This window comes from Dipodomys ordii, unplaced genomic scaffold (assembly GCF_000151885.1).
Source record: "Dipodomys ordii isolate 6190 unplaced genomic scaffold, Dord_2.0 Scaffold21, whole genome shotgun sequence".
NCBI classification, from domain to species: domain Eukaryota; kingdom Metazoa; phylum Chordata; class Mammalia; order Rodentia; family Heteromyidae; genus Dipodomys; species Dipodomys ordii.
In genome coordinates, this window is record NW_012267237.1 from 12,777,425 (window position 1) to 12,793,029 (window position 15,605).

Sequence of the window (15,605 nt, forward strand, 5' to 3'; positions counted from 1 at the left end):
CATAGATGAGTGTAACAGAAGAAAAGGGAAGCAATATTCTAATACATTTACTAAAGCTTAGAAGAAAATATTCTTTCAGAGAAAGCATTTTACTTAGGTGTTTTTGCCTAAAGTAAAAAAAAAATAGTTTTTTTTTGTGCACATTTTATCCTAAAATGCATAGGAGAGAGTTAACTTTTTATAATTTATAAAAATTTTACTCTAATACTAGATAATCCAAATAATGACAGGTCTTAAACATTCCTATAATGTACAATATAAATAGAAAAATCTAATCACTTTGACTACCTTAATAAATTTATTTCAAGGAACATTTTTTAATTCAGCAGTGATGGTACAGAAGGAGCAAGAGATGGAATAAGAAGGAAAGGAGGTTGGAAAAGGCAAAAAGGAAGGGAGGTAGGAAGCAAGGAAAGCAGGAAGGAAGGAATTCCTGAAAACAAATATTATCTACTTTTATAAACTAAAGAACAAAACATGCAAGCGTATTTTCTAATAATTTATCACACATCCATATATCCCTAAAACAATAAAAAGACAAAATACCAGCGAATGGCATGCTTTGTCTTCCCACCCCACACTGCACTATTGGGGTCAGACGTAAGGTCCTTAAGCTTGTCACGCAGAGGTTGTACCTCCCCAGCCAACCTCAACCCCATGCCCATTAGTGTTTTATTTTTCAAATAGAATCTCACATCTCTGTTTCACCAAACAGGATGATAATCTTCCTATTTAAATCCCAACATAGCTCGGCTTAATGTTATAACCCTCTGTGCCCTAATTTTATTCTGTCCAAAATGGAGCCCCGTGATTTATTTTTTTCTTGAGCTTGTCTTCCCAGTTTCTATCTCCTGACTAGCTAGGATTACAGGCATGAGCCACAGTGCGCAGCTGTATACATTATTTTAATGGTGAAAGTTAACAAGATTAATGAGTACTAAACCAATCTTGGTTTTTTAGTATAATTTTATTATTATACAGAGGGGTTAACATTTCATAAGTCAAGTAATAAGAGAATAAAAGAACTTCAGAATAAATCTAATAATGAATGTGAAAAAAACCTATGCAGAATACTTTATTGAACGTCATTAAAGATCTAAAGAAATTAGGAACTATATTATTCCTGTTATTAAGGAAACACAATATTATGTCTGTGGTTATGGAAACAAAACATTGACCTCTTCAAGATATATGCATGTAGTCATTTGATCTAATATAAGTCTAATATACATTTTTATTGTGAAAATACTGTACAGAAGGGTTACAATTACATGGGCAAGATAATGAGTACATTTCTTATCAAGCATTGTAGCCTCCTCCTTTGTTTCCCCTTCCCATTCCTTCCCAGCCTCCCTCCGTTCCCCCCCACCCAATCCTCCCCTCCAACCCCCCCTCCGCACCAAAGTTGTAAAGTTCGTTTTCGACATAACAATTTGTACATCTCAAGTGAAAGAGGTCGCTGATATTTGTAAGCATTAAGTTAATTCAAATTTGAGGGAATGGACAATGAAGAACATTATAAAGGAACCAAGGTCTGACAAAGAGACAGAAGAGGAAACTCAAAACCTCAATATGAGGGTTTGAGGAAAGGAATGAGAATATGGGGGAGGGGGAAAGGTCTTCAAATTGTATTGTGTGCGTGTCGGGAAATACCACTCATTAAAATCCTCTTATAGTGTAAATCTATGCAAATAAAAAAATAAAATTATAGAAACAAAATAAACCACTTTATGACTTTATATGATAGGTACTAAAACAACCTTATTTTTAAATATAATTTTATTGTTATTACACAGAGGGGTTACCATTTCATAAGTGAAATAATAAGTACATTTATTTTTTAGACAATATTACCCTTTCCTTCTGTGCACCCCAGTTTTCCTTTCCTGTTCTTGACTATAAGTTACATAGTTCATTTTCCCCATAGTGTATACTGAAAACCATGATTGCCTTTAATCAACCTTCCTCCCTATCATTCTATGTTCCTCCTATTCACCCCCTAAAATATAAATAAAGGAAATTTAAAGCAAAAACAAATAGTACTAGCACCATTTATTTCATAGTAACACAACAAAATATTTATGAAGAAGCAAATGTGAATCAACTACCATGGGCATGCATTACATAACTTCAATCTGTGCATTTATCCATTTTTGTCAGTTTGCAAAGTGTATGCTCATTCTTCACAAGGTCATGCTACAGATGCCATGTTGAAGGAAATTATTTAAAATTGCCCCCTCATTCCCCAAGGACTTATTTATCCCCAATTTCACATAAATCTTCTCAGACTTCTCTGTGTATTGAGTGTTCTTGCTTGCAAGTAATGCGAGTTAAAAGCTTTACAAGTTAAGCTGTGCCTTTGATCTTCAAAATGAGCACTGTTTTTTTTTTTCTTTTCTGTAAATCAGAACTGAAAAGCCACAGCAATTCACTTCTATTCGAAGTGAACTACATTGGGAGGATGCAAAAAAATATTGATTATAAACTAATTTGAAAAGAGCTCACTATGAGAAAACATTACAATGGGCCCAATTAATTATTTTGAGGAATTTAAATAATGCAATGTTTCCTTTAGTTTGAAGAGTTCCCGGTTTTCCCTTATTTTCCGTCTCAGTTTCTTTCTTCATAACAGACTATGAATTGTTTTATCTTTCCTATTGGTTTAGCAGATAGAATTCACTTTGTTATCAACCCCATTGCAATTCTTTGAACTTACATATATAAATTATGTTTTCATTTTCATGCTGCCTACAACCCAATCTTTTACAGCTCTTTGAAAGTCATTTATGACACTAGAAATTAATTGATTTCTGGTGAAGGAAGAAATAAAAAGAGATTTTTAAGAAACTTTAAGTATAGCAGTATTTCTAATACATCCAAAATTCTCTGAGTTTCATAACTACCTAATTTTCTCCTAAATTGCAACATAATTTAAGCAAATCACGTTACCCATCTTCTGCAGACTTTCAAGTTAGATTCCAGAAATCCTAATCCCATTATGTTCATGTAGCCCATTATTTTGTATAATATTTAAATAAATCACATAATTACAGTAACAACTTTAAAAAGCTCAGGAATAGCGTGCCAGACAAGAAATTTCCTTTTGTTGTTGGTATTTTTTAAGAGTAATTGGTACCAACTAGCCAATGGTCATGAATTCTACAACTGAACAGCATATGTAAGTTTGTCAGTTTCAGTCAACAGAAAGTAGAGGGGATGAAGGTAATCTATTCTTGTGAAGGGAAGATCACATCTATCACCAAAGTCCCCTCACTTACTGGAGCTCAGGATGATATCAGAGACATTACAGAAGGAATGGATTGTTAGTTAACATTTAACACACAATGACTGTTCAGACACTCTATCTTGCAGCGGGACTGCATCCTGATAAACTTATGATAAGTTGAAAATATGCAAATTATACTGAAGACATCTAAGATAGAAGACATGATAGCTTAGCAACATAGAGTCCTGGGCAATTATGATCCAGGTATGGTGACTGCGTGGAACTTGCTGTTGCTCAGGGCGTAACAGGTCATCTCATTAGAAGTTCAGCATTCAAAATTCAAAGGGGAATTTCATACCATCAGAAAGCAAAATATTCTCTGTCTGCCTGGGTGCCAGTGTATTGTCTCATGATTGTAATCCTAGCTACTTAGAAGGCTGATATCTGAGGACTGTAGTCCAAAGCCAGGCCAAGCAGGAAAGTCTTTAAGGCACATGTTTCCAATTAGCTATCAATTATCCAGAAATGCAACAATGGCTCACTGTGGAGCACTGATTCTTAGCACAAAAGCCCAAGGACAATGCTTAGACACCGAGTTCAGTTCTCAAGACTACTGGTGCACGTAGGCGCACGTGCGTGTGCGTACACACGCACACACACATACGCACACACACACACACACACACACACAAGCTAAGTCTGACAATGGCTTGCACCTATAAACATAGTCATTCATTCAGCGTATGGGATCTTGAGTATTATATTCAAGGCCAGCCTGGGAAGAAAAATCCACTAGACTCCATTTTCTAATATAACCAGCAGAGTCAGGCTGGAGATATGGCTCAAGTAGCAGGGTCCCAGTCTAGTGAACAACTGTGGGTTTCTGAATTCAAATTCCAGTACTGGAAAAAATGAATGAATGAATGGATATATAAATATTGTGGAAGTAACAAAGTGTAATTTCTAGTTAGGTGATGAGAAAGACAGTCGTCTCCACATTGCTCATTTGTTAATAACTTGCTCTGAGGTACTATCCACCATTCAGTCAATGTAATCTCCAACCTTGAGGAGAAGTCTATGAGGGGAGGAATGGAATTCCTTTGTTAACAGCCAGTAACAATCTGCCAGAGGAGTGACAGATGCACAGACACATCCTGAGATGACTGCAGACCCAACCAAAATATTCCAGAGAGGGAGAGAGAGACAGACAGAGATAGAGACAGAGACAGAGACAAAGAGAAGAGAAAGAGAGACAGCAGAGTGTACTGTTGCACAGATAAGTTGTGTGGAGAAATGATCAGTGACTATACCCACATATTCAATGTGTCTAATACAATTGTATTAGCCAACATATATGTACCAATAAATTTAGTAAGCATTTATTTGAGATTATTAGCATGAACAACGACCTTAGATATAATTATAATTGCTAACCTTGAGAAGGCATTCTGAAATGTCTTTTAGAGTTCACTATTCATAGCACATGCTGGAATTTAGGTCATATACACGAAAGCTGTATAAAATTTGCCTAGGAAGTTGAGAAATTTTTCACAGATTTGACATTTGAAGTCATTCTTAAAGGTAAATAATGGTAATGTAGAACAAAATGAAAAGCAGACAGAAAAAACAAAAAGGCTCATAAATCACTGAAAAACATAGCCTGATTCCTCCATGCTTCATTTGTGACTGAAACTATGATGCTCACTTTTCATAGAATTAATGTGAGAACATCACAATCAGACACTGTGTGTGTGTGTGTGTGTGAGTATGTGTGTGTGTGTGTGTGAGTATGTACATGAAGGCATGTGCATTTTTCATTAAACTCATGGAGAAACTAATACCTTCATTATCTTTAATATCAAATTAAGGTACTCTCTAGAGTATTATTTATTAGTAACCATCTGGGTAGGTTAATTAATGCATGCTTTAGTTAAGAGATTTTAAATGTACCCTGCTAAAATGAATGGTAATCAAGGAAACAGCAAATTCCAAAAGAAGTAACACATAAAGATAATATTATCAAATGTCAAAAAGGAGGATAAGAAATGAAGAGTGCTGAATGAATTTGGTCCTTAGACACTCACTCTATAGCTGTTATTAGTGTGTAAAGTTCAACAGAGATTACCACAGACATATTTGGAAGTTCATCACATGAAAAGTGAGTCATTGAGTCATATCTTGTACATTTCAAGGAAAGCGTACTATTTCCTAAAAAGAATAATCCCCTCCCTAACTCTTGTAAGCTATGGTGGGGGATGGCTGGCAGAATTCTAAACATAACAGCAGAGGAACCAAGTCTCTTAGTTATTCCATTAAATGGTGATCTAGGTTGCAGTGGAAAGATTTAGAAGAGAAAATTAAAGTTCTAAGTCACCCAGGTGATCTGAAAATATGCAGGTATGCTTAATGCAATCAAGTAAACCCATTGAAGGAGAGACTTTTCCAGTGTGTGGTAGAGCAGGAAACCAAAGAGATTTATCTTGAGTAGGACTGATGCTGGTTGCAGAAGATTAAGGCCAATGGAAAGAATGTGTTCTGAGTAGATTACAATCTTTATTTTTTATTGTGAGAATAAACTAGGGATAGAGGTGGACCCATTGCAACAATGAGATTAAAATCTTAAGCCACCAACACTTGGCTTTAAAATATACTTTCAAATATGGTAAGTGTATTTCCAAAACAGAAAATTATTTTGATAATGTGGCTGATGTTGAAGTTAACGATGACAAATTTAGATGTGTGTAAGCAACAAAAAGAGGGAAATACCCAATCATATTAACAGACACATGGCCAAACAATTAGTACAGGCAAGGGTACTTTTCTACAAGCAATCTCTTTGCATGGGTACAATATCTTAACCATGGCTTATTCGTTCTGTACACCTGTTTATTAGGATTAAATTATATTTCATTAATGCCCAATAAGGGAGTTTCCTAGGCTTCTTTATTACCACCTATAAAACTGAGGAAATTACACTTTACTGTATACTTTTACTTAGTAATAATACATTAACTGAATTCTCTCAGAAGCACTAGAAAATAGTAAATAGACTCATAAATATATGATTAGGATATTACTTTACTAAAAACAGATATTTCCTTTGATAACAATTGGAGTTTTTTTCTGATATTCATGAACTCGTGTATATTTATAAGATTGTTTCCACTTGCTACAACTCTGTTTTAGAATTGGGTACTGAGTAAGAACTAACATATAATTTTTATCTGAATACTGATCTCCTAAAAAATCATTCACATTCCAATAGCTTTTTCCGATAATTTTGCTTCTTCACACTTCACTTCAATTTATAGTAATGTTAGAACTGAATACTTATTTCGATAGTCTTGGATAATGTAGGAAACATTTTGGACATGTATTCGGATGAGTTGGGGAGGGGGATAGTGGTGGTACTGGTGTTTGAACTCAAGGCCTAGCACTTGCTAGGAAGTTGTTCTACAGCTTGAAGCAAGTCTCTAGGAGATTTTGCTTTAGTTATTTTTTCAGTGGATCTCACATTTTTGCTGGCCGGCCTGTCCCTTGGCATTCTTATTTCTGCCTCCTGTATAGCTCAAATATCAGTTATGCACAGCTGTATCCAGCTTGCCTCCATCAGCAACCCTCCCTACCTCTGCTTCTAAGGTAATATTGAGTGCAGGCCTGAGCCACAATGCCTGGGCTCATGTGATAACTTTGAAGATTAATATGGCCCAGAATGGCAACAAATGTATCCTTTATTCATCCATTAAAATTAATGAATGGCCCCACACTGATGGTTCACACCTGTAATCCTATCTCAGGAGGCTGAGATCTAAGGATCATGGTTCAAAGCCAGGCTGAGAAGGAAAGTCTTTGAGATTCTTATCTCCAATGAACCACCAGAAGACAGGAAGTGGCACTGTGGCTCAAGTGGAAGCATGCTTTCATTGAGCTAAAGAGCTGAGGGACAGCACCCAGGCTCAAAGGTCAAGCCCCAAACCAACAGAATACAAACAACAACAACAACAATAATTAATGAATGTTTGTTTGCCATAATATGGTAAAAAAAATAAGCTAAACGATATCCACCTGAGATGATTATGCACATGCAAAAAAATTCAATGAAAAATAATTGTAGAACAAATAAGTAGCCTGAATTATAACAAGGAGACTGAAGTGTATAAATACATAAACCTCAATGAGGTATCTATCACTTCTTCCACACAATACTGGAATTTTAAGTCACATGATAAAAAGAGTTGGCTGAAACAATTTGTATCTCATTATGAAATGGAATTACCTCACTGGAAACAGAAAAGCCTGGCATAACAACAGAGAAATAAAATTGGTAGACCCATTCCATAGAATAGTTTTCAGTAATAGAATTGGATGAAATATTTATGATACTAATTATGATACTGAAAAACTATGAAAATATTATACAAAATAAAACAGACTAATCTCAAAGTGCTGCATATTATAAACCTTATAACAAGCAACAACAATAGACACGTCTGTAAATATGTAATAATACAAATTGCTTCCTATACCAGAGACACCTGGAAAATTTCATCTAAGGGAAGCAGAATTGCTTAATAGAGAAATAAAACCATATTACATTCTAGTTTTAGAGGCACAATTCTCTGAATTTCAATGAATGATATACATCCAAAAGATGAATTACATACTATAAAAATATTTGAACAAATATGTTAATATGTTTTAATGTCTTCATTTTTAAATGTTGACATTTTAATTTTCCTTTAGGGGAAAAAGGAAAAATATTCATTTTATACAGTATTATTTTTGAGTATAAACTATGCCAGATATAATATATTTTTGTTTCTGCTAAGAGACATAAATATACTATTGAAATATTTCTTAAATATTTATGTAATTTTGTCAGATAAATCTAAACTGGTGGTAATTACACTTCATTATTGTCATAATACTCAATCACTAATTTTATTTTTAACACAAACACACCCACCTTATGAACCTGTAGATAATTACTGGTATTTATGCTCATATTTTCCCTGAATTTGGGTATTCATTGTAATACAATATTCTGGCTGGACGTCAGCTTAGAGTTCTGTATTATATATTTCTTCAAGCTAGCTTAACTCTACTTTTGAAATTCCATGAATTTTCCTTTTACTCATCATTTTTTTTCAAAACTGTTCCATATGAGTATCCTTCATGTAGTAAATAAAGTGTAATCTCATGAAAAATAAAGTCTCTTGGGATATAGCCCAGTGGCAAGGTGCTTGCCTGGCAGGTGCAATGTCTTGAGTTCAGTTCCCAGAACCCAAAAAAGGAACAGCTCCAAAACAAAAGGGAACAAAAACTAAATAATACAGTTAAAACAAAGAAACAGACTCCTCTCCCCACACCCCCAACTGAAGGCCTCCCAACAAGACAGAGAATCAAACACTCAAGGATGAGGACTAAAATCTGTGTGATGTCAATTTCCTACCACTAGACTGGGATTAAAGTGGAGGAAAAGGTTTGAGTCTATTTCCTGTATCTGGCAAAGAGATGTTTCTGACATGCTTTGTATATTCTGCTAGTTTCTGCCAGCACAAACAAAAATAATTGGAACTCTTCTGTCTGGGACGTCTCTATACAAAAACTTCATGTGCAAGTGACATTTTGCTTATGATAAAACTTACCATTTTCTGAAGCAGAAACTGTGATATTGTACCAAGGAGTTTCTTCTCTGTCCAGAACCTTTGTGGTCTTAATTGTTCCAGTATTGGCATCAATGTTGAAAAATCTGTCCTCTTCTGCATTGTAGTCAATGAAGTATCTAGAGGAATAAATATAAAACTTCAATAGCAAGAAAAAAACAACATTTGAGTCTTTATCTTTGGGTTCATTTTGCCTAACATCAACTTGTCTGACCGTTTCTGCTTGTCCCAGACATATACTAGTTGTTGCAAATAAGGGAAACCATGGGATCTATGTTTCTTTGGGGCTGGCTTACTACACTTAATATAATTTTTTCCAAGTCTTTCCAGTTCCTAACAAATGGGGCAATGTCATTCTTTCTGATGGAGGCATAGAATTTCATTGTGTATATATACCACATTTTCTTGATCCATTCATCTATGGAAGGGCATCTGGGTTGGTTATCTATCTTAGCTATAGTAAATAATGCTGCAATAAAAATAGCTGTGCTGGTAGCTTTAGTATGGTCTTGTTTGTCCTCATTTGGGTAAATGCCCAAAAGTGGGATTGCTGGGTCATAGGGCAGCTCTATGTGGAGTCTTTTGAGGAACCCCATACTACTTTCCAAAGTGGTTGAACAAGTTTACACTCCCACCAACAATGCAGTAGGGTTCCTTTCTGTCCACATCCCCTCCAGCATCTGTTGTTAGTAGAGTTCTTGATTATAGCCATTCTAAGTGGGGTCAGGTGGTATCTCAGTGTTGTTTTGATTTGCATTTCTTTTATGGCTAGGAAGGTTGAGCATTTCTTCATGTGTCTATTGGCCATCCTTTTTTCCTCTTCAGAGAAATTTCTCTGTAATTCTTTAGCCCACTTATTGGGCAGGTGTTTCTTTGAGGATTTGTTTTTGGGATTTTATTTTTTGAGTTCTAGGTATATTTTAGGTATGAGACCCTTGTCCGTTGTATGGCTAGTGAAGATCTCCCAATTTGTGGGCTTTCTATTGATCTTGCTAACTATGTTCTTTCCCATGCAAAAGCTCTGCAACTTCATGCAATCCCGTTTGTCCAGCCTTTCTTTGATTTGTTGTGTTTCTGGGTCTCTATTAAAATTTCGGCCTGTGCCAAGGAGACATCGGGTTTCTCCTATTCCATCCTGTAATGTTATTGACTCCAAGGTCTTTGATCCATTTTCTTGTGCAGGGTGATATATAAGGATCTACCTTAGTTTTCTTCAAGTGAATAACCAATTATGCCATATCTGTAAGATGATTTTTTTGTTGGTTTGTATATCCCACCCCCACGGTATAACCCTTGTTTTGATGGTATTTGATGTTGGTATAATTTGTGGAGGGGAAGGAAAAAAATAATTGTTTAAATAAGCATACATGTGGACCCATTGCAATAATGCGATGTACAAAACCTTATGTCACAAAATGAACTTTACCACTTTGGGGAGAGGGGGGAGGCAGGGATAGTAAGAGGAATGGTACGGGGAAACAAAAGAGGAGACAACAATGCTTGATAAGAAATGTACTCATTACCTTGCCCATGTAATTGGAACCCCTCTGTATAGTATTTTCACACACACACAAAAAAACTTAATAATAAAAAAAACCTAAAAAAACTTCACAGTGGATGTCATGATGTAGAAAATAGGAGTGAATAAAGAGACATATTTAATGAAATATATTTATTTCATAAATGTATTTAACTATATTTTAAATTTCTCTGTTTCATTAGAGATTTGCACCTCAACTTTACAATTTTGTGGAACGTTTTATCTATGGTTCCTGTAATAATGCTTAATTAACTTACACATTTTAAGAAATAAAAATCTTATAAAATCTACAAATAAAAGTAGACAGTATCAACAATGTGCAATGAGAGTAAGATAGGAAATAAGATAGTGAAACTCAGATATCCGAGATCAATTTGTCTTGGAGTTTCATCATAGTAGAGATGTGAAGATAACTCTACACTTAGCACAACATCTAGACCTATTATGTCTTCCTCATAGCCTCTGGTAGGGCTGCCTCATGAAAGGGAAACTGAAAGAATGCATCCCTGTGTGTAGCAGAATTGGCAAAAAATGGTTGGACTCACTCTAAGATCTGCATAGGGCAATTGTGAACTAATTTGAAAAACATTCAGACTGGGGGTTATTCTTCATTTAATATGGTTAATTAAGATGCCTATGAGTGAATAATATTATTAGAAATAACTATGATAAAAATAGATCCAGATTTTTTTCCAAGGACTCTTTAAGGAGGAAGCTTATCACTTTTTCTTAAAACTTGTAGTATCTCTTCCATCTTTTTCAGTCTTTTCTACGGTAACATTTCATCTAGACCTGAAAGTTTAAAAACTAAACTGATTATGAGAACAGTGATAGAGTGGTATTTGAATTAGAGGAATCAAAGTGAAAACTTTAAGTTAAAAGCCTGAGTTGATTAGTAAAATGCCAAGGCAAGTCAGTGTGACTGCAGGAAGAATGAGCCAAGTTTTAGGAGTTAGGGCAAACAGGCCTTGGGACAACAGAAGTTTCACTCTTTGGTGTAAGCAATGGGGTAGCTTTATGTAAAAGAAATAATGAATTAACTTAGTCTCTGAAAGTATCACAGAGTATTTTGAATCTTGGATGGCAGAGAATGAAAAATAATTCAGAAAAGAAATAAAGTCAATAAAGTCAACTGAATGTGAACAAATATAAGGAAATGAGGGGCAAATATACAAAATAAGTTATGTTAGATCCAAACTATATGTTTTTGTGTCTTTAGTGTCTTCAGTAAAGAGGAAAACTTACAAATGCCTCATTTATGTTTGTGTATGTATGCAGTCCTGCAAGTTTGTTCTACTATGATTCATAAGCTAATTTGCTGAGATGCAAAATAGAGTTAAGGAAAAAATCAAGTGTTAAGGGAAAACAGATGAGAAATCTATTTCTTTGACATACGATGGCTGAGCAAACTCAGAATAAATTTGAAGTTATATGTGAATACAAGGAATATATATGTCAATTCAAGAAAAACGGTAGGACAAAAGGAGGAGCAGCATAAGAGTGCTGATAAACAGGAAAGTAATGTGACAAGAAAGCCAAAATAACTACAGTAACAATCACAGTAAAAAATGATTTTTCTTGGAAAAAAGAAAATAATAAAGTAAAATAATGTGTTGTATAGATTCGGCCAGATGAACATTACAGAATAACCTGACAATAAGATATTTAAGAATTGGCTTTTTATCACTATGTGCTTATGAGCATACTGAATGTGTAAGTATAAAATATATGAGACATGTTAATTTCTTGTTACAATTTCCTATAAAAAGCTGAGTTTTGGCACTTCTTTTCTAGTAGCAAAAATACAAAGCACTGTTTTTTATTGAAACGAATGATTTATTTTGAAAGAAGAAAATTCACAAATAGGTAAAAATGTTTGGATTTCAGAGTGCAAATATAGGAATTATCCATTGAGATAATGAGTCTTTTTATCATTTGAACATGAGAAATATGAAAATTTTGGATAAAATGCAATATAAGAAATTGTGGTAGTGGAAATGTTACAAAATTCATATTTCACAATGTAACTTGGGCATGTGTGGGACATCCAAGTATACTGAAGTTGAGAAGCAAATTACTTTGTACATGTAATATCTTACCACAGTGCAACATGGTTTTGAAAATGGTAATTAGCTTCTTGTTCTATTTTATCATTTAAAGTTAGCTGACATCATGCTATTTATCAGAAACTTTGTTTTTAGTTATTTGTCCACATCTGAATATTGGAGAAACATAATCAACCTGAAAGGTCCAGACAATAACTATCAAGAAAACCTAGACTAAATAGCTGTCAAAGTATTCGTGTGAAATACGGTAGATTATATGTGTTTTTGAAGAACTCAGTCACTTCAGAAATCTTCTAGAGAAAATGAGGTTGTTTTTCATGTTTTTATTATTTATCTAACTGCTAGATATGAAAAGTTTTTGGCCAAGCAGTTGCTTGTCTGTAGTAGTTTCACATTGTGCTTTCTCCCCCTTAACATTAATTATTTGAAGTTTAATAACCTTTTTTATGTGTCTTATGAAAAATTAAACCTATGCTTTCTTAATAGACTAGTAAGCAGGATGGTAGGCATATACTCATAGACTTACATGATTTATTTCTTACTTTTTATGTGATCCAGTTCTCCTGGGAAATCAGCATAGAAAGACTAAATACTGTGAAATGTTTGGCCCACAAAGGACTTTTCACACAGCTGCAATTGAATTTTGACTCAAGTAGAACTAAGTAGTTCTGCTTAACTACCCTTGGATTTCTGCCCAGTCATGGGGGTACTAATTCAAGAAAAGGTAAATATCAATGTGAGAGAAAAGGAACAATTCAAAGTTATTTTTAAGAAGAAGATACACAATTAATTCTAATTTTTAGACTTAAGAATGACATTTACCATAAAACTGCTTACCAAACATATAATTTAAAAAAATGAGAACTGGAAATACAGCCCAATTATAGGGCATGGGCCTAGCATCTATAAAACTCTAAAACGAATCACTAGTAAGTAAACAAATGAATTGTCTGTAGGATTTTTTGTCAAATCGTTTTCAAAACAAAACTCATTTGATTCATATGCTCTCCTAAAGTAAACACATATTAATTCTTCATGAAATTATATATCTGTATGTAGGGATAATCTAGGCACAATTTGCCTAGTGAAGTAGGTCCTAAATTGAGATTAATGTTAAAATGTTTTGAGTTTTGAGATTTTTTGTTGTTGTTCTAGGATAACCTGGACCAAGATCCTCTTATTTATGCCTCTGACATAGCTGTAATGATAGTTTAAAAGCATCTCATCCAATTTATTGGTTAAAATAGGATTTGGCTAATTAAGTGCTCTGGTGGGCTTTGAATCATGATCCTCTTAATCTCTACCTCTTCAATAGTGAGGATTATGGATATGAGCAAATCTACCCAAAATACAATAATTCTCCATCCAGATTAATATTAGCATGTTTGAAATTAGTTAAACTAATCCAGGAAATGCTTTTTTTTCTTTGTGGTGTATAGTGTACTTATTTTATCTCTCCCTGAGAAATGCCTAAATATCAGAGGGCGGAAAAAACACTGTATCTTTATCTAGTGAATATTATAGGCACAATTCACACTGTACCCACTATGTACAAAGTTGCTACTATAGTTTAGGCTATAATTTCATACAACTTCCCTCTTTACTAACATACAATCTGTACCCCATTTCATATTTCTATTAAATATATTTCAAAAATAAGCCAAATGGAAAGTACTGTGTTATATTAAAAATAAGATGAAAATACGTTATCCAAATTGGCATTTCACAGCCCAACAAGCTAGACAAGCTGTAACTTCAAACAACAGTGAATGTCAATAAAGTGTACTTCATATTCAAGTAGTTTCTTCAATAGAAGCTACTTTAAACCAGTTACCCAGTTCAACATTTGGAATATATTTTTTCTTTGATTATGTAGGCACAGACTGAATGTAATTAGTAGTCATAGTCAAGAGCATTGGAAAAGATATTTTTCATTTTGATAACAAAGTTTCAGTCCTCATGGGCACTTAACAAAAAGTCATGAATCTGCAATATAGTTCATATGCATTTAAAAATGACTTTCCTTTCATGTTGTTTTAAAGTTATTACTTAAAGAAAACCTTTAAATGCTAAATAGTTTACTGTACTGATAAATTCAGATTATAAATAACTTATGCACAAAAGCAATAATGAGCAATAGAGATTTGTGTAAATTCAGTTACCAGCTCTCTGAATTAGGTGAGAAATATGACTGTGAGCTGTAGCAATTTGTTCTCATACTAAATCATGTGCTAAATATTTCCAGCTGTAGCATGTGGAGAAGCTCTAAGGATAAGAATATCTTATTTCTGAGTACCTACATGTACATGCATCATTCTGCAAATTAAGTGAAAATAGAGAATTTTTGAAGCTTTAGCTTCACTGGCTGGCAAAGGATGGTGTTTTATGGATTGACAAAGGTTTGTAGATCAGTGTAAATCCCTACCAAAGACAAGCAATGGGCAGCCACAGTATTAACGTGAGAAACATGTGAGAAACACACATTTCTTTGTGAAATCTCCTCTCCCAAGTTGGATTGCTCAGCTCTCAGAAGTTAATATGTGAGATCCCTAAATTCCATGGGTAATATGCTAGCAAATAAAATGTAGACAAGAGAAGTCAGATTTCTCCACTGCTAATAAATAACTAGGCTCTAATTTTATGATTTTTTTCTTTAGAGAAAAAAAGGAGTGATGGTCACATTACTGCAAAATGCACATTATTTTGAGTACAAAAGACAAAAAGTACACAGAGTGCTACAAAAATCTGAAGAATCTGACTAATAGAAAATTGACATACCAAAGGCTAAACTCAAGATTTTTTTTTTCAAAATGCATGAACGATTCATAGTATTTTTCATTGCCAGTCTCCAAATGTGGAGTTAATTGCATTTCAGGCCACATGGAGGGATACATGTTTTCAAGGTCCTTTCCCTTAATTACTACAAACCCTTGGTCCCTGAGAAAGGTGGATTCAGGAGGCTGGCTCCTATGTTTATCATTCTTTATTGTTTGGTATTCAACATTTGCACCTAGAGGCCCAGGTGAATGACACATTTATATTAAAATGAAGAGTAAATATTATGTAAATGATGCCCCAAAGAGTAACTATGGAGTATCTAATTATTT

General features: G+C 34.2%; 1 protein-coding gene across 3 annotated transcripts in view; it reads right to left on the bottom strand.

Annotated features, from left to right (window-relative positions):
* Window positions 1–15,605, bottom strand: part of Cdh18 (cadherin 18, type 2) — a 224,413-nt gene that overhangs the window by 41,738 nt on the left and 167,070 nt on the right. For all 3 annotated transcript variants that reach the window (XM_013013850.1, XM_013013851.1, XM_013013852.1), the window contains exon 7: window positions 8,875–9,011. In XM_013013850.1, coding sequence (XP_012869304.1) covers window positions 8,875–9,011 — 137 coding nt within the window. The remainder of the gene's footprint in view (window positions 1–8,874; window positions 9,012–15,605) is intronic.